The 19,960-nt window shown below is 54.0% G+C and overlaps 1 protein-coding gene across 4 annotated transcripts; it reads right to left on the reverse strand.

Annotated features, from left to right (window-relative positions):
* Positions 1 to 392: 392 nt before the first annotated feature.
* On the reverse strand, positions 393 to 11,068 carry GDPD2 (glycerophosphodiester phosphodiesterase domain containing 2). 4 transcript variants are annotated; one of them, XM_081336866.1, is made up of 17 exons: positions 10,951 to 11,052; positions 10,374 to 10,556; positions 8,208 to 8,349; positions 7,777 to 7,880; positions 7,596 to 7,689; positions 6,802 to 6,861; positions 6,055 to 6,153; positions 5,495 to 5,588; positions 4,746 to 4,891; positions 3,905 to 3,987; positions 3,603 to 3,753; positions 2,983 to 3,198; positions 2,538 to 2,689; positions 1,960 to 2,107; positions 1,776 to 1,858; positions 1,121 to 1,149; positions 393 to 814 (listed from the first exon to the last, which is right to left on the reverse strand). In XM_081336866.1, exons 3-17 carry the CDS (start codon positions 8,313 to 8,315, stop codon positions 762 to 764), a joined length of 1,620 nt encoding a protein of 539 aa, XP_081192992.1. In that variant the 5' UTR covers positions 8,316 to 8,349; positions 10,374 to 10,556; positions 10,951 to 11,052; the 3' UTR covers positions 393 to 761. The 4 variants fall into 4 exon arrangements, with proteins under 4 accessions (XP_081192992.1, XP_081192993.1, XP_081192990.1 ...); XM_081336867.1 differs by lacking the exon at positions 10,374 to 10,556 and having other exon boundaries at positions 2,983 to 3,195; positions 10,816 to 11,068; XM_081336864.1 differs by lacking the exon at positions 10,374 to 10,556 and having other exon boundaries at positions 10,816 to 11,068.
* Positions 11,069 to 19,960: the final 8,892 nt, after the last annotated feature.

Here is a 19,960-nt window from a genome sequence, read left to right on the forward strand (position 1 = left end):
AAAGAGCTTACGTTGTTTTTTTAAAAAGTGAATTAACACATACACAGACTAGCATTTTGTTTCTAAAAGATCCTGGGGCAGCCTGTGACTCTTGCCTGCTGGGTGTTGTTTTATACGCTCTGCTGTTGAACGCTGTTCCTGGGAAAATCTTGGGGCTGAACCTGAATCCAACACACTTCCACACAGGCACAGGCACAGTTGTTGGTGCCGAGAACCCTGGCTCACGTGCGCAGTGTCACACTGGTTGAGGCTCCACCCTGGAGCCTTTGAACCCAGCTAGACTGCCAGAATACAGGCCGTGGCAGGGAGCTGTGCATTGAACGGGTGCGCCACCACTTTTATTCCCCCCCCCGGGAATGGATTAAGTGTTTACAACAGCACGGTTTCCCAGCCTGTACAAACAGCTTTATTGGTAGGGGGCACTTCAGAGATCCTTCCCAGTTCTAGATCAAGAAGAAAATGTGTCGTACAGGAGAGTCGGTAGCTCCCTAATACTGTCCTGAGGCTCTACAGTAATTCTGGGATCTGGGTCTTGCTGAGGAAGGTCCTGGGTTCCAGTCTTGCAAGAAGAAATGCAGGATCCAGGCTGCCGTGAACTCCTGCACCAGCTCCTCTCTCCAGGCTGTGCAGCGCAGGCCCCTGAAACGGATCCCAGCGGCAGCTGCTGCCAACGAGCACCCAGGACGGGACATTCCCAGAAAAACACTGGAAGGAGGAGAGCCCTGCCAAAGCTAGCAAGAGGGAGGGCAACATCCGGGACTTCACTCGGACAAGAGGCTGTGGATCTTCGTCAGGAGCACATCTGAATTGGAACCTGCAGGCGGGGGAGACGGCTGTGAGGGGCTGCCGCGTGGCAGCTTTCTGCTGTGCCTTTTTTCGGTGCACAGCAGAGGGGTGAAGCCACATTTAGGATAAGCCGTGTTCCTTCACTTGAAGCTGCTTACGGAGACAAGAATGGAGGATGCCTAGTAATAGGCAGCCCTCCGCAAAGTTCTGATTTCCCCAAGGTACTGGTGAGACCTTTTCCCCTCGTTTATACCCTCTTGATTGGTCGCCTATGCAGCTGTTGTGTGCCAAGATCACATTTTGTTTCCCAGTTATCCCAAAATACCAGCTTTACCTTTTGAGTCCTTTTCCCGAGGCCATCTTCTGTAAAGGAAGAAAAAAAATCATGTCAGAATTATGTCAAGTGAGCCTCTGTGTTCTCTAGCTCTCTTGGCACTTGGGTGGGCAGCTGGAGAGCAACCAGGGACTTTTTGGTGCCTGTGGCGCAGTTGGACCCAGGTCACGTGGTGCTCCATCCAAATGCACAACACCACCTCACAAAATGACTGTGAAAAGGCCCATCTGAGAAAGTCAAGTCATACAGAACTCAGGACCAGGTTTTCTCAACCTTGGCAACTTTTAAGACGTCTGGTCTTCAACTTTGAGAGCTGAACTATGAGCCTAGAACTTTAGCTCTGGGAATTCTGAGAGCTGAAGTCCACACATCTTAAACCGCCAAGGGTGAGACAATGCAATCTGTTCTGGAGCAAGAGTTTGGTAGGTGCTTTTGTAAAGGAGATTGCTCTACCTTTTAGTAGAAAGACTGGGTCTCCAACTGTAGACCTAACACAAAGTAGACCTATCACCTGGGTGCATTTGCAAACATCTATAATGGTGATGGTAGCAACCGCATCCCTCACTTGAGGAGACCCAACTGTACAGAGCTTGCAGGCTGGAAGAAGCCCCATTATGTGACTGAGATCCCTCATCTCTGTTCACTCGGTACTCACTTTAGCAGCAAGAAAGCTGAGAGAACCAGCAGGAAGGAGACGCAGTCTGTCACAATCCAGATCATGCGATAGGTGGCCAGAGGCTGGGAGAAACAGGTGGCAGATCAGGGGCGGCAGCTACCTGCCTAACCACTTTCTCCCAGGGAGTCAGTAGTAGCCCCTCCCTCACTCCCGGTGGTCTTACCAGCAGCCAGGAGGGGCGCTGCATCTTCTGTAGCACCTGGCAGGCATTGGTGGTAACCGAAGAAGTCCCGGCACACCACAGGAGGGAGAAAAGCCACGGAGCATTTATCACATACAGGTTGACTGAGATATTGTTCCGGCGGTACTCGCTGCAGAAGGGAGTTTGGCAATAAAGTGGAGGTCAGTGCCAACCCATAGTAGTACAATTTGCACGGAAGGGGCTTGAGGAAGGCTGCAGCTACATCCCAGCCTCTAGGAGTGTGAAGCCTCACTATGCGACCTGAAGATGACACACCTTGTCGGTTGCTTTTCGGCTTTGCTAACTGGTTGTTGAGGGAGGGGTGGAGGGGAGTTATGTTGCGCCTCGCTGCTCCACTTGAGCCCTCCCCACCCCGTTCATCTTTTTTTTTTAATGGCTTCAGAGACCTTTGCCTTCCACACCCTCTACATTTCCCAGCCTCTGTCTGCCTTGATAAAAGCTGAGCTGGGGCTGAAAGACACGTTTGTGTAAAGCTCCCCTGCCCCCTGCCTCAGGTGTGACCTGGCCTGACCGAGAAAGAGCCCCTCCCCTGCTCTGACCTGATTTCTGGGCTGCTCAGTTTTTGGTAAGCCAGGTTGACTCGCGGAAACCTTACGGTCTTGTTGACCAAACTTTCGAGGCCGTAGATGTGCTGGAACCTGGGCGCTCGCTGTTTCACCAGCTTCCGAAACTGATCAGGAAGCCACAGAATCTGGGTTGGGGAAGAGAGAGGACGTAGCAGGGCCTACTCCCCGTTTCTCAGCACTGCTGGAGCTGGAACTGGAGATACTCCTAAGGCAGGAGGACGTGGCTCCGATTATTTGGATCTGGAGCAGATCTGACTTCAGTCATGTTCCTTTCCAGGGTCACTGACTCTCCAGCACCCGGCAGCCTCAGGCTGTCCTGAAGCCCCATTTCCAAGGGGACCTGCGACTTGCCCTTCTCTGGCCTCATACAGTCTCCGCATGTTTGGGATTTGTCTTACTCGGCACAGGGAAGACTCACCAGCTCTTGGGCGATGCCTGATTGGAGGACTGTCTCCACTGTGATGTTGACCAGGCGCTCATAGTGGGGGTCCTCCAGTGGCATCAGATCAAATATGACAGACACCTGGTGCCTCTTGGCCTCTGCCAGCAGCTCCTTCAGAGACAAAATGTGCTGCCTCCTGGCCTGGGCCATCTCTTCTTCCGAAAGGCTCCAGGCTGTGGGGAAGGGATGCTTCTGGTAGAGGAGAGGGGGGGGGTGGTCAGCCCAGCGGTTGTACCCAGGTTAAATCGTGCACTGGGCTTGGATGGGCTACTTTTCATCTACTGGACTCTCTGTGCAGATCCAGCTTCTCGGTATGCACGGAAAGTTCTTCTCAAGAGTCAGGACCTCTGCCACAATGCCCTCCCTGGGCTGTTACTTGCGTTTGTGCAGGTGCAGAAAGCTCCCCTTGTAAAAATGAGTATGGAGACACTTTTCCATCTGCTTCTGATCCAGACATTCCCTGCCAACCATTATCCACAGAATCCAAGGTAGTTCACCACTCCAATCAACCAAATCCAGATGAGCAAGCCAGATGTTCAACCCAACCAATCCTAATCAAATCATGTTTTGATCAAGCGACACCATCCTGCTCTCACCTGCAAAAACCAGCTGCCAGCATCAAGTTGCTGCAGCTGTGTCCAGTTGAAGGCGGTGGCCTTGGCATGGGCTTGGGTGGGGAAGACCTCCTGGACATTTGTGGTCCGTAAGAGTGTCTCATCATGCATGAGGAAAGGGATCCCATCGGCACTGGGAGTGAAAAAAAGGAGAAAATACCTGGATTCCGGATCTTTGTTTTCTCAGTGGGGGATGAGGGACCCTCTGGATTGGTGCCTCCTGAAGCCAGGAATTCCTGCATAAATCTTCCAACAGAGCCACCACTGTTCAGCCCGCCTCTTACCTCACTCGGACATCCGTTTCTAAGACACTCAGGCCACAGTTGACAGCCTTCTGGAAGGACATCATGGTGTTCTCCGGTGCCAGCTGGAGAGGGGGGAATGAAAGTGAAGCGGGAGATTTTGGGACCCACCCCTTGAGAAGTCTAGCCAGAGCCTGGGGAGCCCACCGCCCGGCTCTCCAGGAGGGGGGTTTCCACATCATCTTGCAGGTGGAACAATTTGGGTGGGTCGAAGGGTTCTTAGGAGAAAGAGGCGAAGCTGGGACATCTTCCTAATGTCTTACAGAATAACCGAATTGGAAGGGACCTTGGAGGTCTTCTAGTCCAACCCCCTGCACCATTTAATCCAGAATGAAAAGGCAGAAAAATCCCAGCAAGGTGAGGCTGTAAAAGTCGGCATGGAAAAGCTGCTGCTGTTTTAAGGACACGCCTGTCTTGGTGGAAACAGACCTGCTGGGTTCAGGAGGAAGACCTCAAAAGAGCTTCGCCAACCTGGTGCGCTCCAGGTATTTTGGGCTTCAACTCCCCACAGTCCTCCCCAGTGCAGACACTGGGCATACAGACAGTGGGCTCTGACACATCTAGAACGGGAGGGGAAGACAGCTGGAGATAGTTCCTCTTTCTTCCAAACTCCAGAAACTCATCCAGAAAGGGGATCCTAGCACCACCTTCCAGCTGGCGCTCCATTCTTGTTCAGGCTCTGCAGGTACAATTCTCAGTGGCCCCGATCAGGAGAAGCACCCAGACATTCCAGCTTCTTGGAATGCTTCTGCAGGCTCTCCCTCCTAGGAGCCTGGCCAGCCTCATTCCAGGATCGGTATGGAATGGAGAGGGAGGGACTTACCATGGGAGCTCCACGGTGCCCAAACAGGGCTGGTTTGGGAGGAAGCTGGCTCTGCTCCAGGAAGCAGGGCGAGTCTATGCCCAGGGGGGCCAGGTATAAAGCCAGCGTTGCGCCCAGATACAAGAGCAGGAGAAGCACGCGGAGAGCTGCAGCAACACAAATGGAAGAGGGTCCCAAGCAGTCAGTAGGGGCTCTCGGTCCCCTTGAAGACAGCGACTGGATCCCCAGACCATCTGTCTGCCATCTGTGAGAGCTGACTGCTCTTCATCTTGCTCCCCCTGCCCGATCCCTAGCGTGGTAGGGTTGGCAGCAGCCCTTGAGCTGAAGGCCTGCCTGGTATCCAAACTGGGGCAGCCCCAACAAAAGGCTGCTCAGTTCTGACTGAAAGCATGCAGCCAAGGGCAGCCCACCATCTCCCCCTGGGATTCGCCCCAGGTGTTCTGCTCTTGCGCTCAGGAAGGTTTTCCAAGCATCCGGCTGGAATCTGCCAGCCCATAATGTGGGAGTGCTCCTCCGCTTCCCTCTTTCAATGCTGCCCGGAGAGCCTAAGGAAACAGCGCCACCATACACTTGGGGACCCTACATCCGAGACCCCCAGATTCCAGGCATCATGTTAACAGCTCGGGAGGAAGCTGCACCTGTGTGTCAGAGTTAGGGTGCCCAGGTTCACCTTGTAACTAGTGCCCAAGGGCTGCCCTCCAACCAGGCTTTCATAAGGAACAATCCCTTCCATCCCCCACCCTCAGTACCTGCATGGGAGATGTGGTAGAAGCAGGCTGCTACTGGCCAGGCAAGCATCGTCAAGCCCGCCACTGCTCCAATGTGCAGGAAGGGGCCGGTTGCCTGGCAGGACACAATACAAGGTGGTTGGCCTTTCCGAGGGCACCAAGAGAAGGCTGGCCCACGTGGCCCACAGTTTGGGAATCCTCCCAGGACTAGGGAGAAGGGCATCTGGGTCGGGGGGGCTCGACCACCACTCCCCGAAAGAAAAGTCACACTATCCCTTGGATTTGGTTAGTTCCATCTGTTGCTTCTTGTCCTGCCTTCAGGTGCTTTGAAGAAATAGGTTGACCCCCTCCCGTCCATCCTCTTTGGGGCAGCCTCTGAGATATTAGAACACTGCTATCGTGTCTCCTCTAGTCCTCCTTTCCATTAAACTAGACACATCCAATTCCAGCAACCGTTCGTTCTTCGTATGTTTTAGCCTCCGGTCCCCTAACCGAGGGGAAGCGGAGAGCGGAACAGATACCTCTCCATGGGCCTTGGCTTAAAGCAGGAGGCAAAGGGCAGCTCCTCTTAGGGCTCCTACCTGTAGAGCAATGTGGGCACTCTCCCACTGCTCCGACCACTGAATTTCCAGCCCCACAAAAGCAGCCACTATTATCAGCACAGTCAGCATCAGAAGGCTCTGGAAGAAACAGGGAAGGTATCTCCAAGGCCCCGGAAGTCTTTGTTTATTATTTATTTATTATGGGACTTATATGCCGCCCTATCTCCCAAAGGACTCAGGGCGGCTAACAACAATAAAATACAAAATACAAATATTTTTTTTTAAAAAACTATCACAAAGCCCCACTAAAACCAATAAAAACATTAAAAACATAATTAAAAACCCTTACCATCAGTCCAGGTCGGCCTGTTGGAAAAGGTATGTCTTGAGGTCACGACGAAAGGACTGGAGATCTGGGGCCATCCAGAGCTCCCGGGGGAGCTGTTTCCACAAGGCAGGTGCCCCCACAGAGAAGGCCCTCCACCTGGGAGTCGCCAGCCGACATTGTCTGGCGGACGGCACCCTGAGGAGGCCCTCTCTGTGTGAGCGCACAGGGCGATGGGAAGTCGTTCCTGGCACCCAAAGAACCTCTGTCCAGGAGGAAACCAGGTCCTATGTGGGCAGGACCTGCTGGCGTGGTTGGCGAGGGACAACCAAGTGGAGGGCATCCCAGAGGGGCCTCGGAAGCCTCCCACCCCACGGGGACCACGAACCGAGCCCAGCAGGAAACCTCGTGGCTTCTGCCCAAGGAACGGAAAGGAGGCAAGCAAAATACCGCAGCCTTACCTTGTGGAGCCAGTGCAGCTTCAGGGGCTGATGGCAGAGCTGAAGGCAGAGGGCCAAAATCTGGGATGCAAATAAAGGAAGATATGAATATCCTCCCCCCACGTAGCTGCTTGGGGCAAGAAAACCTTTCGGAGGATTGGACGGGATGACCTCCCTTGGAAAGGCCCTGAACGGAGACGGAGTTTATGCAACCCTCGCCCTTCTGGATGTGCCGGACCCCCAGTTCCCTCAGTCCCAGGTAGTCCAATCAAGGTGGGCGAAGACCAAGAAAAGGAAAGACGTAGACCCGACTTATAAAATGAGCACCCCTTTCCTCTGCCTATTTAATTCTCCTGCCCTCCATTCTGAGCCTGAGATGCCCAAATGCTAAACACGAACCGTCCTTCTCAGCCCCCTTCCCCTCTTCTGGCTTCTGGCAGGCTTGCCCACCTGCTCTGCCACCTAGCTTTGCCCAACTTGAATGGGAGAAACAGGGCTGCCCATTCTTCAGAGTGAACCGGTGCTCCATTGGGCCAATATAATACCGGCCTCTCAACGTTGCAGAGAGAATTCTGTTGGATGCTGCTGCAACGCTCCTGCCCCCTCCCCATGAATTACAGTCCAAATGGTGGAACAGAATTTAGTTTATAGCACAGAGATATCCTGAAGACCCTCCTACACCATCAGCAAGGGGGGAGGGGCGATACAGAACACCCCCCCCCGAAGCAGGGAGCCTCACTCCCTAACCACAGGAAAGCTGGGCCAGGAGGGGAGGGGGACTAGTGTGGTAGGAAAGATGGAAAGGGGGGGCCTACCAGCAGCAGAGAGGAGTAGGTGACCAGGGTTGCGGTCACAGAGAGCATCACCACTGACCAGTCCAGCCACCATTCTGTCTTCTGGAAGGCAAACCTGTGCAGAAGGGGGGGGCAGATAAAGCTTGAAGGTCAGAAGGGGGCACAATGTGTGGGGTGGAGGCAGAGGGCACCTTCTACTCACTCGTTGAGGTTGTGGAAATCGTTGAGTGTGACGAGGGCCACGTAGAGCCAGGCCAGAGCAAGAAGGCCAACGCAGAAGAGCAGGAAGAACCAGGCGCAGTCACACTGCGGATGGAGCAGAGGAGGGGCTCAACTGCCACTGCCATCCCAGGGGGCAGAGGGGGCTGGCCCAAGAGGGAGCTGTCCTCAGCCCTTCAGGCAGCCCACCCTGCTTTCCATGAGGATCGGGTGGGGTAACCAAGGCCCAGCTTATTTGGGGGAGGGGAGACTCTGAAGCATTGGAGTGGGTCTGCAGCCCATCCCCAGAGGCCCTTGGGGCCTCTCCTCGCAGTTGCAGGGACATGCGGTGGGCCTTCTGCTGTTCCCCCCAGGGACCCTGTAGAGCGGGGGGGGGGGCTTTCAGACACACACACACCCCGTGGGTACACACACCTTGCTGGTCTTCAGGCCCTTCTTGTGAGTCCAGTGGCAGCTGAAGAGTCCCAGCAGGCAGGCGCTGCAGAAGCGTTGGCGGCAGCCGCAGCGCCCACTCTTCCCCATGGTCGGTCACTTCCCGGGGAGGGGCAGCCCTGCCCTGCAAGGCAAAGCAGGCAGGTGGTCCTGGGGAGGGTGGCCCAGGGGAGAGGGCAGCAGGAGGGGAAGGAAGGAAGGAAGGAAGGAAGGAAGGAAGGAAGGAGAGGGAGGGAGGGAGGGAGGAAAGGAAGGAAGGAAGGAAGGAAGGAAGGAAGGAAGGAAGGAAAGGAAGGAAGGAAGGAAGGAAGGAGAGGGAGGGAGAGAGGGAGGGAGGGAGGGAGGGAGGAAGGAAGGAAGGAAGGAAGGAAGGAAGGAAAAGGAAGGAAGGAAGGAAGGAAGGAAGGAAGGAAGGAAGGAAGGAAGGAAGGAAGGAAGGAAGGAAGGGAGAGTCCACAGGGCTTCCCCCTAGCTCACCGCCCCAGTCTACCTCCTTGCTCTTTCCCACCTGCCTGCAACTGCAGGCACCGTCTGGCGAGCGGGAGGCGAGTTCAGCCAGATCCCCTGACTCATCCTGCAAATTCCCAGAGAGGAGGCTAATCCCAACCTGTGCAACCTGGCCGGTGAGCCCTGCCCAGCCACCCCACCCCAAGGCTGCAGGTTGGGGCAAGCCCGCAATGCACAGAGGCAGTTTGGAAAGCCGTTTAACCCTCCATCTTCTCCCAGGTAGGGAAAAGCGAAAGTGGAAGGGATCACGAGGGGAGCCGAGCATCTTCTGTGCCCACAAAGGAAGGCTGGGCATCACCCTCACCTGCCCCCGGAGGGGAGAAGGGGTGCAGGGAGGGGCCTTCCTGCTGTGCCCCAAACATGGTTGCTTGAGCATAATTCCCTAGATCTCGTATCACAAACCAAATTAATATTAGATTTTTGCTCAGATGAATGCTCGAGGCAAGTTAGTAACATGTTTTTTTCCTTAATCCAACAATTAAAAGCTAACTACTAACATTGAAAGCACTCCACAGGCAAGCTGGTGCTGCTAAAACGACACCCGATCTCATTCTGCTTTACTGCTGTGGGCAAACTGTGATTTTTAAACCGTCAGGGATGCCCTCGTTGCAGAGGACTGAAACGTGGCCTATGTATGCAGCACCCACTAAGGCAGGGGTCTCCAAACCTGGCAACTTTAAGCCTTGAGGGCATAGTTGGCTGGGGAATTCTGGGAGTTGAAGTCCACAAGTCTCAAAGTTGCCAAGTTTGGAGACTCCTGCACTAAGGCTTTCAAGGAGAAGCATGAATGCCAGTCCCGTCCGCAGCACCCGAAAACTGCACAGACACACCCTGCCTCCCGCCCGTAGCCTGCCCCGGGCCTTTTCCCACTCGCCCCAAATGGCCACCTGGGCGTTGCTCCATCTCCAGGCAGCCCCACATCCTCCTCAGCTGCCCAGTAGCTCAAGCAGCCTTGCCCCCTTATTCACCCTTCAAGGGCAGCTTTAGGGCAGCACTGGCAGGAGTCTGCCCCCTCTCTTGCAGAGACGAGGGCCCAGGGGAGGCTGGAGAGCAGCCCAGCTCAGCAGCGAGGAGGACCCTGCAGTCCCTCTCACTCCCCCCAGATTGCAGACCCCGTTGGGGAAGTTCCATTCATGAAGACGGAGGAACCCTGCAAACCAAGAAGAGGGCCAGAAAAGGGGGGGGGACACAGCAGCAGCCTTCTTCCCTTCAAGGACTGCCCCACAAAAGCATTTGCAGGGGGCCTCCCGCCCTGCCCGGGCCTTTAGACCTGGGGAAGGGTTGTCATGGCGACCACTAAGGCGTCAGGCCTTGGTGCACAAGGACAGCGAAATGGGGGCTGGGGGGGGGAGAATTTGGCTCTGCAACTCGAAAGCAGCAGCAGCCTCCGTGCCAAACAATAGTCTCGCAATGCCGGGATTTTTTTTAATTGGGTGGTGGTGGGGAGACCGCCCTGCCTCCCCCCCTGCCCAGCCCAGCCGCCTTTGCCGCAAGAACCCTTGCGCAATTTGGCTGGGGGGGGGCAGCGGCGGGGAGGGGGCTGCAGCCTAGCTGAACGAAGCTTTCTCTCCTGTGAAGACGAGCAAGTCGGGCTACTTTCGTGGGCTTTTTCAAAAACTTCTTCCGAACTTTCCCACTTACCTTCCTGCGGAGAGGAGCCAGCTAGGATCCGGCCAGAGTCTCCTCGGCGGCGGCAGGATAGGCTGCTCTTTCCTCCCTCCTCCCGGTCCGGGATAGGCGCCCTTCGTAACCGCGACTTGGGAAGGTGAGCGAAGTCCCGATTTTCTCCGGGAGAGGCCGGGGGAGGAGCCGCGTCGCTCCCCTCTGAAGCGAGAAGCCGCGGAGCGAAACTTTTCACCGGGGTCCCAACAGCTGCTGACTCGCATCGGCGAGCCCGGCGGGAAAGGAGCGCGACGCAGCTCCCCAAACGCTCCGAAATGAGGTCGGTCCCCCCGAGACGACCCCTCCCTGCTCTTGCCTCCGGCCCCGCCGCCCCTGCAGATCCCCCGGGGCGGGACGCAGCGCCTTCGCGCCCTCCCTTTGGCGCTCCTGCAGCTCAGAGGACGCCTTCCAGGCCACTCACCTCGGCCAAGTTCCCAGTCCTCTTGGAGGGCGGGCGGGAGCGGCGTCTCGGCTCCCTTTCCGCGCTGCGCTTTTGCTGGTTGCTGCCGCCTCCCTCCTCCTCCTCCTCCTCCTCCTCCTCCTCCTCTGCTCTCACCTGCGGGGCTCCTGGCTTGGCGTCGGGGTGTTTATGCGTTTCCTCTCGTTTCCCCCAGTTGGGGCACTTGCAGGCTGGGTTATGGGCCCAACGCAGCTATTGATCTACCTGCTTCCTGTCATGTGGGAAATGATAAGAGGCCTTGTGGCTCTTGGCAGGCCTTCGGACCACGTGTGGGGATGGCTGGGCAGCTGCTGCTCCACTCAGTGCTCTCCCGTGGAGTATGTGCCCTGACAGGATACCCCTCTCTCTCTTCCGGAGGGAGAAAAGTAAAGGAGATACAGAAAAGAAGTGATTGCACCCATTTAGACCAGCCCGTCCGCTCCACCTTGGCTCCATATGAGCAGGGCCACCCAGCCACTCGTCTCCCTTCACTCCCTTTCGGCCTCTGGGTGGCCAGGTCACTGCAGTGGGTTTCCCCTGGAATAGTTGTTCCCTCTGGGGTCAAGCCCCGTTTCTTTAGCAGCCCTCGGCCACTCTGGCAGAAGACTCCCTGCCAGGCCCCTCTGCCTTGGCCTCTCCTAGGCCTGGGAGGCTTCAGGCGGGGTGGAGGAACTGGCTTGGCTACCCGAACTGTTCCTACTCCGTCTTTCTGTTTGGAAACATTGAAAGTGGTTCCCCGTTGCATCTTGCCCGGTGGAAGCCTGTGGCCATCGCACAGGGGTGGGGGGGGGGAATGGGGCTGGAGTTTCCCCCTGCACCTGGCTGACTGAGCACAGGTGCAGATCAGGCCCTGCGGATCGCAGCTGATTGCAGCTCATTGTGTGCCCCAACCCCTTCCACAAACTCCCTTAAAAAAGCCATGGTTACCAATGGATGTTGAAGCCCTGCCTGAGCATGCGCCCAACCCCCAACCTGGCTGCCCTACCCCGCCTGGATCCCATTCTTGGAGCCTCCCAAATCTTGTCTCCCAGCTGAAGTGGGGCATCTCCACCCCCCCACCCCGTGAGAGGGAGGCCCCTTCCTGCCTTTTAAAGGGCTGCCCGTTTACTCCCCAGGGATGAGGAGTGGGCCATGAGAGACATTTACTTATTTATTTAATAAAATTGATAAAATTTATTGGCCGCCTATCTTACCACAGGGTAACTCTGGGAGGCTTACAGTTACATATACAGTTAAAACAAAAAAAGTTAAAACCAGACATTAAAACCCAAATCACATGGGGGAGGGGGGCAAGTGGGATCTGTGGTTATTCAATCAACCACCCCTATTGCGCCTCCCCCCACTGGCAGAGCGACTGGCAGAGCCTTTAGGCCCCTGTGAAAAGATAGGAGGGCTGGGGCCAACCTCACATCGTGGGCAGGTGGGGGGCCAAGATGTTCCAGAGGGCAGGAGCCACGGTGGAGAAGGCCCTCCTCCTGGACCCCACCTGCCTCCACTGTGGGCATGGGTGGGACGGGGCCATCCCGTGGGGATTGAGATGGTCCCCCAAGGGACCTCCCTTGAAAAGGGGCTTCTCCCTTTAAGGCCAGCCTGGCGTGCCAGGAGAATCGCTTAAGGCAAGGAGGAGTTCATGAAGCACACGCCACCCTCCCCAAGATGAAAATGCAGCTCAAAGAGACGAGGCTACTGTTCTGCCCCTTCCCAGCCCGAAAAGCACCCAAGTCTCCCAATGGAGTCATCGATCACAGCAACTGAAGACACTTCCGTGTATGTCAGTGCGTTCCTGAAAGCTGGGTGGCTGCGGGCTGAATGTGGGCTGAGCAACATGCTTTAACTTTGAACCCTCTGCCACAAATGAAAGCAACTAAATATGTATTCCACAAAACTTACAGGGTTAGGCCCAGTGCTTTTTTTGTAAAAGAAAAAGGTGCCGGAACTCACACATGTCATACAACCCGCCTTGCCTACCCTACAAGGTTCCATCCAAAAAAGGTGCCGAAATTCCATTCTGAGTGTTCTATGACAAAAAAAGCCCTGGTTAGGCCAATTTACACAGCAGAACAGATCAGTCAGTCAAATTTTGCCCTAGAGCGTGGGGTGAACTCAGGCTGTGCGAATAACAAGTGTTCTCTGTGTAGTGCAAATTCAAAAATCCCTCTGGTTGAGTCCACAGTGGTATATATTAGCCCTAAATCACAACCATAATACTTGAAAATGTAGGACTGTGTGATGAGGACTAGGAGGCCGTTTATATGATTTCTCTTGGACTTGAAGGCAGCCCAGGGACGCTGCTCCCCACAGGCATCTGCTGTGATCCCAGACGATGCCCATCGTCCCCTCCTCTGGAGATGCCCATCGGCCATGGGCGTGGGAGTAGGTCAAGGGGGAGGGGGAGAGGCTGGTTCAGCAGGCCTGACAATTTCTGGTTTGGTGGCACACAAAGTCTGCTAGGGTGGTTAGCTGGTGATGCAGGAACTGCAAAGGACCCTTGTTGAAGACCCCATGAGCTTGTTGTGTGACTGGCAATGCCAGGGGATGCCATCTGGCATCGCAGTGCATGTGACGTCTCTTGCCACTTTCAGGCACATCTGGATCATGTGAACGTAGAACGTCTGGCTGGTTGACCCATCCGTTCCCTTGTGGAAAGCCAGGAAAGGGGCTAAATGGATCCAAGGGTGAACGTACACCTCACCCATACAGTTGCGGTTCTCCTGTTCAGCTGCACAACAGCCGGAGGGCTGCAACTCAGCGCCACGTCCAGCTGTTTTGAAGCCTGGCAGCAACTGGTTTATTCTGCATCTTCTCAGCCACAGATTTAGGATTAGGATTTAGGATTTATTAAATTTATATGCCGCCCTTCTCCCTAAGGACTCAGGGCGGCTCACAACAATAAAAATTAAGAGACATAAAATACAAAAATTAAAAAAGAATTAAACAATGAATATAAGAAATACGGGACAATTTAACACAATACAAACCAAATTAAAAACCATGGTCAGTCCAGGCCCGCTTGTTGGATAAGGGGGAAATGGCTCAAACAAATTTCAGGTCACAAATGTGGTACAAACCAGGGCATACCTAAGGGTGGGTCTCCAGCTGTTTTGAATCGGGGTGCCTTGCCACAGACGAGGGGTGGTGGTTTCTGTCAGGTAGGGGCATTCCTCAAAAATGCACTTAAAAGGATATTGATCATATTCAGTTAGTGAACCAGCATATGCTGATTTTGACCCCCCCAAAGTATTCTTCCCCCTAAACAATACACTTTAACTGAAGTTCTACTGATGATGTTATTTAGCCTGGTAACGAAACGTTCAGAAGCTAAACAGCAAGTTTTGATAATAATCCACCCTCAACACCATCCTTCTCTTTGCATTTTGTGGGGTGTCATTTCCATCTCTGCAGCTTTTCCTTGAGGTGTTGAGGAGACATGAGGTGTGAGGTGGGAAATGGTTTGGTCTTTATCCCACAAGGTGTTTAAACATTTTCTTGGACTCTGGTATATTCAATACCTTCACCTGTTCTGTGTTTTTTTTTCAAGTAAGGAATGACTGTTTTGCTTCCATAGGCCAGTAGGTGGCACTGAAGACCCTCTGATCTCTAACGAGGAAGCTTCTCCCAGAACCCCAATTATCCTGCTTTGAAGCTTCCTTGCGAGGAAAGGGGTGCCCGGCCACCTCCGACTGGGTCTCTGTGGACGGGGTCCCTGCCGCGTTGGCTGTGCCTCTTCTCGGTTGGATTTCCATCCCACAAGGGGCAGTTGGGGAGGTGGAAGGAGGTGGAAAGATGCAGTCAGCCGGGAGGGTCCCTGTTGACTCCCAACTCAAGAAGACTTTGCGTGATCTGATTGTCTTAGGCAGCCACAGTCTCCCTCTTTTTTTTCACTTGGAAGGCTTGTGGAGAAAGCGAGCGCCTGGAGGAACTGGATGATTGCGCCCCTGGCAGGGTGGAAACTCTTTGGTCATCCCTGCGGAGGACCTTAGGAGAGACTGGGGTCGGGGACTGCAATTTTCCTGGTCCTCCTTGAGGAGGGTCTGGGTGGGAGGGAAGGACCCAACTGAATCCCTCTGAGAGAGAGCAACTTTGGGCTGGTGGGACTAGAGGTTCCATAGAAATTCCTTCTCTGCTTCTGAAAGGGGCCGTCTTCCCCACTTCAGAGGTGGTCTCCATTTTCTCCCATCTTCACAGCTCCCGCTTGAAGAGCAGGTGGCAGCTTCCAGGAGAGCTACTGGCAGGCTGCCTTCAGTGCTGGGCTGGATCTAGGCTCAGCACCCTCCGCCATGTGTCTCACAACAGCAAGTATTGGAGGAGTCAGGCCTGTGTCCAAGGGAGGGTCCTGCTTCTGCTTTCCCCCTGCAATTTCTGCAGGCGCCTCAGCTTTCTTTTCTGGGAAATTCACCTACGGTCTCCCCAGGGACAATAGGGGCCTGTGCTGGGAAGGAAGCGCAGATCAACGAGGGGGGCTTCATTGCCTGGCTGAGGCCCCCATCTTCATTTTTCTGCTCACCCCACAGACACCACAGAGAGCAACAGGAGTGGACACATTGCAACATCGAGCAGCTGCAGCGGGTTGGAGAGAAAACGTGTGTGTAATCTATGACTCCACAGACTGCTGGGGCTGAGCCGTCGGGGGCAGAGAGACCACTCTGAGCCCTGAGGAGGGCTTCTTCCTCTGGGTTCAGGATGGCTCTGAGGGCCTCCAGGGAGGGCATCCCAGTTGCAGGACTTTCTCTGTGGCTCTGCTGCCAGATTCTAGTCTCCAGATCGTAATGCATTATTGTCAGTTTTACAGTGAATTATGGCAGCCATAGAATTGCTCCCTCGTAGGTTGGCCCACAACTGTAATAAACATTTCATCTATTTATCGGTGCAGGACCTGGAGGGCAATATCGACCCACTGGGTGCCATCCGTAGTGTCATAAAACCCTGATCCTGGCAGGGATGCGTCTGGAGCAGCTGGAGAGAGGCGGAAGCTGTTAAGACAAGGGCTGCTTTTCGTGCCTTTGAAGGCCGGAGACCACAGAAGCTGAGCCCCGTGTGGCTCTCAAGGCTTCGGGGAAGTGCTTGCTTCCTCCACAGGCTTGCCAAGCCTCATAAACAGCAAAGAAGGATAGGAGAGCCAACCAGACAGAGGTGGGGAGAAGGGGAGAATATGCAGAGAATAGATCTGGAGCAATTCTAAATCCCTTCTAATGGACAGAGAGGACCTGGCGAACTCTTAGTCCACTGGAAGGCTTTCTTGGGTTTTAGAAGCCCAGGTTGTTCCAGGGCCTGAGAGCCCAAGAAACATCCTTCTAGGCAGAGTTAGACGTCAGTGCTGGCAATCCTAGTAGCAGGTCAAGCCCAAGAGCCAAGGACAGCCTCCCGTTCCTTCCTGCGCTTGGCTGAGCCTCTTCCTGCCTTCCTGAAATGAGCGATGGAGACACTTCAATGAATCGCTGCGGGGCCCTTTGAGCGAACTACAGTGGGCTATCTTGGAGCATCCTTAACCTGCCATAAACACCTCTGGTGTCTCTGTTACATTTACCTGACTGGCCGTGACTTGGTCCTGCCGCTCATCTCCCCTCTGTTCCACTGGTCTTGAGGCCATCTCAAGGCTGGTTGGGGCTGTTCCAAATCTGGGCTTGGCTGAAGCTTCTTTCTGCCACCAGCATGGGGGGTGGAGGAGGAGGAGGAGGAGGAGGCAAAAAGGTCCCAAGATTACTTAGCTGCATTGCATGTCTAAAAGCAGCAGCAGCAGCAGAGGGAGACTTGATGATAATGGCCAGTCTTGTAGCGAAGGTCTGCAGATTGATGGGCTTTTATGTACTTTAAAGAGACATGTTAAAAGGAGCATCAACAACTTGCGGTGTGCTGGACACCTTCTGGTGTGCTTGTCAATGTTCAGACAATTCAAATCTATTTTGAGGTTAGCCTGCACTGCTTCACAAACGCCGGTGCTCAAGGAAAATGGTTTTATACAAAGGGATGCTTATGAATTCACAGCACAGCACTGAGAACGGTGTTTTCTTAATCACCTTTCTTCTAAAAGTCAGTAGTCAGTGTGTGTTGATTGTGCCTTCTCTCTTATCAAGGCCTGGCAGAGTGGGCAAGTGCACAGATGGAGCCTATTTGAAGTGTAACTCTTCTGTGGAGGTGATCAAATCAGAGCCTGGACCTCTTGGGAGCAAAAGAAGCGTGTGGGATCCACGGTGGGGCATGAGAATCCCCTATGTGCAGCAGGTGTGAAGGTGTTTGTGTGTGAGGGGGAATCAACCTGTTTCCCAAAGCACCAGAAGGCAGGAAAAGAAGCAACGGATGGAATCGAATCAAGGAGAGAAGCAACCTAGAAATAAGCAGAAATTTTCTGACAGTGAGAACAATTAACCAGTGGGAGGACTTGCCTCCAGAAGTTGTGGGTGCTCCATCATTAGAGGCTTTTAAGAAGAGACTGGACAGACATTTCTCCAGAATGGTAGATGGTTTCCTGCCTGAGCAGGGGGTTGGACTAGAAAATCTCCAAGGACCCTTCCAATTCTGTTATTCTGCCACAGAAAGCAGGAAAAACCTGCACACTCTCTTTTCCTCTGGTACCCCTGGAGAAGCAGGACTGGTGGACTTGTCTTCCCCTTACTCAATAGGTGCCCCCACCTTTTCCCCAGGAAGGCAGGCAAGGGAGCAAAGGTCAGGAATAGAACTTCCAAGCACTAAAAAGATTCTTAACTGGACACAGTGGAATTTTCCTCCAATGGGATTTTCCCATGTATCTTACCAGGAAACATAGATAAGGCAGGCTAGAAAAGTCAGTGCCCTCCTAACCATACCCAAGCACTCCGAATTTGTTGGCGATGTCCATTTTGCTGTATGAGTTCATGATGACCTAACCCTAACCCTAAGTGGAATTTTCCTCCAATGGGATTTTTCCATGTATTTTACCAGGAAACATAGATAAGACGGCCTAGAAAAGTAAGTGCCCTCCTAACCATACCCAAGAACTCCGAGTTTGTTGGCGGTGTCCATTTTGCTGTATGAGTTCATGGTGACCTAACCCTAACCCTAAGTGGAATTTTCCTCCCATGGGATTTTCCCATGTATTTTACCAGGAAACATAGAGAAGGCAGGCCAGGTGAGTCAGCCGGTGCAATCTCTTTTAGGCAGTTGAAGGGTAATGGCTGTTTGACCTAAGGCAGAGTCTGGTGTTCCTTATTTGCTCACCTTGAAACGTGTTCCCAAGTGCTGGTGGCCAAAAGGAAGAAAGAAGAAGGAAGAAGTGTAGAATCACTCTCTGAAGGGAGTTGGGCACTACTGATGTCTCCAAAAATCCTTCCAGAATCCTTCAGGCGTCTTGCGAATGGCCCCACGATACTGTTAATGTTTGTGTTAGGAAACGTGTGGTCTCTGTTTCCATGCTAGCATCCAACTCATTTCAAATGTGCACGAAGGCAATCTGTGAGATGTGCGCAGATCGTTTCCCTCCCTGGCAGCCTCTCACAGAAACAAAAAAAGGAAATAATTAGTAATTGCTGGTAAGAGCTTAATCTTTTAATTTTCCAGCTGTTGTGTTGCTGTGCCCCAAGCATGGCTCAGAGATCCATCAAAGTGAAGGAAATGAACACAACACAAAGCCAGCTTGCGACATACGGCCTCCCTCCCCGCTTAGTTAAAAGCAGGGCAGGCTCCATAACCGGCTTCGGTGTGGCACTTCCTCTTGCTGGCACAGTGTCCTTGAAGGGAAGGGGCCCGTCCTTCACAGACCTTCCACCACAGGGGCCGCCTGCTTCCCTTTGGGGGACCCCAAACTTGGAAAATGGGGTCCTTGGCAGGCACACCAGACCTTGCAGAACATCCCAGCAAGCCGTGCACTGTGGGAGTGAAGCAGACTTGCCACTAGAGGGCAAGAAGCAAATCGGAAACCTGCAAAAAGCCAGGTAAGGCTGCGGTCCAAGCGTCTGAATGGAGAGCGGGAAGCTTTGCAGGGCCTGGGCGCTCTGGCCTTGAGAGGTCTGAGGCAGGGCTTCTTCCCAGGATTCACTGCAAAGGCCTACAGCAGCCAGTTTTTACGCCACCTGCTAAACTAAGGCAGCGTAGGCTAGTTTGGGTTTGAGTATTCATCCGGAGCTTGAATCTTGTGTGAACTTGACTCTTAAGATCCATGACTTCTCTTGCCTTGGTTGGCTGGTTTGGATTTAGCTGCAGGGCCCACCCGCTTTGAGTCCCGGGTGGGAGGTTTGCTCCAGCTGGATGCTTTTAGTTCCAGGGGCGCCTTTGGCATCTCCCTGCAGCCTTCCCTTTCAGAGGGGTGGGTAGAAGCAGCTGAAGGGGTCCAATTCTGTCACTTGTCAGGGACATTGAAATATCTCCCCACCATTGCCCGCTGGTGGAGACACAGCAACTGTGAAAAGCAGAAGCTGAGAACACGGCCGTAATTTCTAGCCAGCTTTTGACAGTGAAATGTGCAAAGGCCACCCCACTCAGCCTTTGGGAGGAGAGCGAGGAGCAGCGGGGGGGGGCAAGAGCAAAGGTCATCGGCCGGGTCCCCCAAGGCCCCCTTGGGGCTGCCCAGGAAAGCAGGAAAAGCCGCCTCCCCAGGGGAAAAGCCGAGGGAGAATGTGCAGAGAATCAAATGCTTTTCCTTCTCTGTGGGAGGCTGTGTGCTCACTACTCGGTATGGGGGAGAGGCATTATTAGAGGTTGTAGCAGCAGAAGGTACACACTCTTTTCGATGAAAGGAGGCGGGTTTTTTTCTCCTTGTTAACAGCTGCCGCCGCCTAATTGTGTTCCTGCATTCTGCCCATCCAGCTCTTTCTAAGGGGAGTTAGGGAGGCTTTCCAGCTGAGCCAAACAGGCCTGCCGTGAGGTCCCTGTGCTACAGAGCTAAGCCTGGCTTTGCATGTAATGGTGCACAGGTACATTGGGAGGGGGAAAATCAAATCAGCCCCTTTGCTCTGGGGAATCGGTGTGTGTGCGTGCGTGTGTCTTTAGCGACAGACAGCGTGGAGGAAGAGCCCTTTGGGGAAGGCCCTCTCCAGGGCAGAGACGTCGTGCCATGGCTTCCAAAGGCAGCCCAGAGAAGAAGGGCTGAAGCGATGCTCTGGCTGAAGCTAATGGGAAGCACCTGCCAAATCACGGGCTCCCTCCTGATTTATGGGTG

The sequence above is a fragment of the Vipera berus genome, assembly GCF_964194415.1.
Source record: "Vipera berus genome assembly, chromosome: 11".
Lineage (NCBI taxonomy): Eukaryota > Metazoa > Chordata > Lepidosauria > Squamata > Viperidae > Vipera > Vipera berus.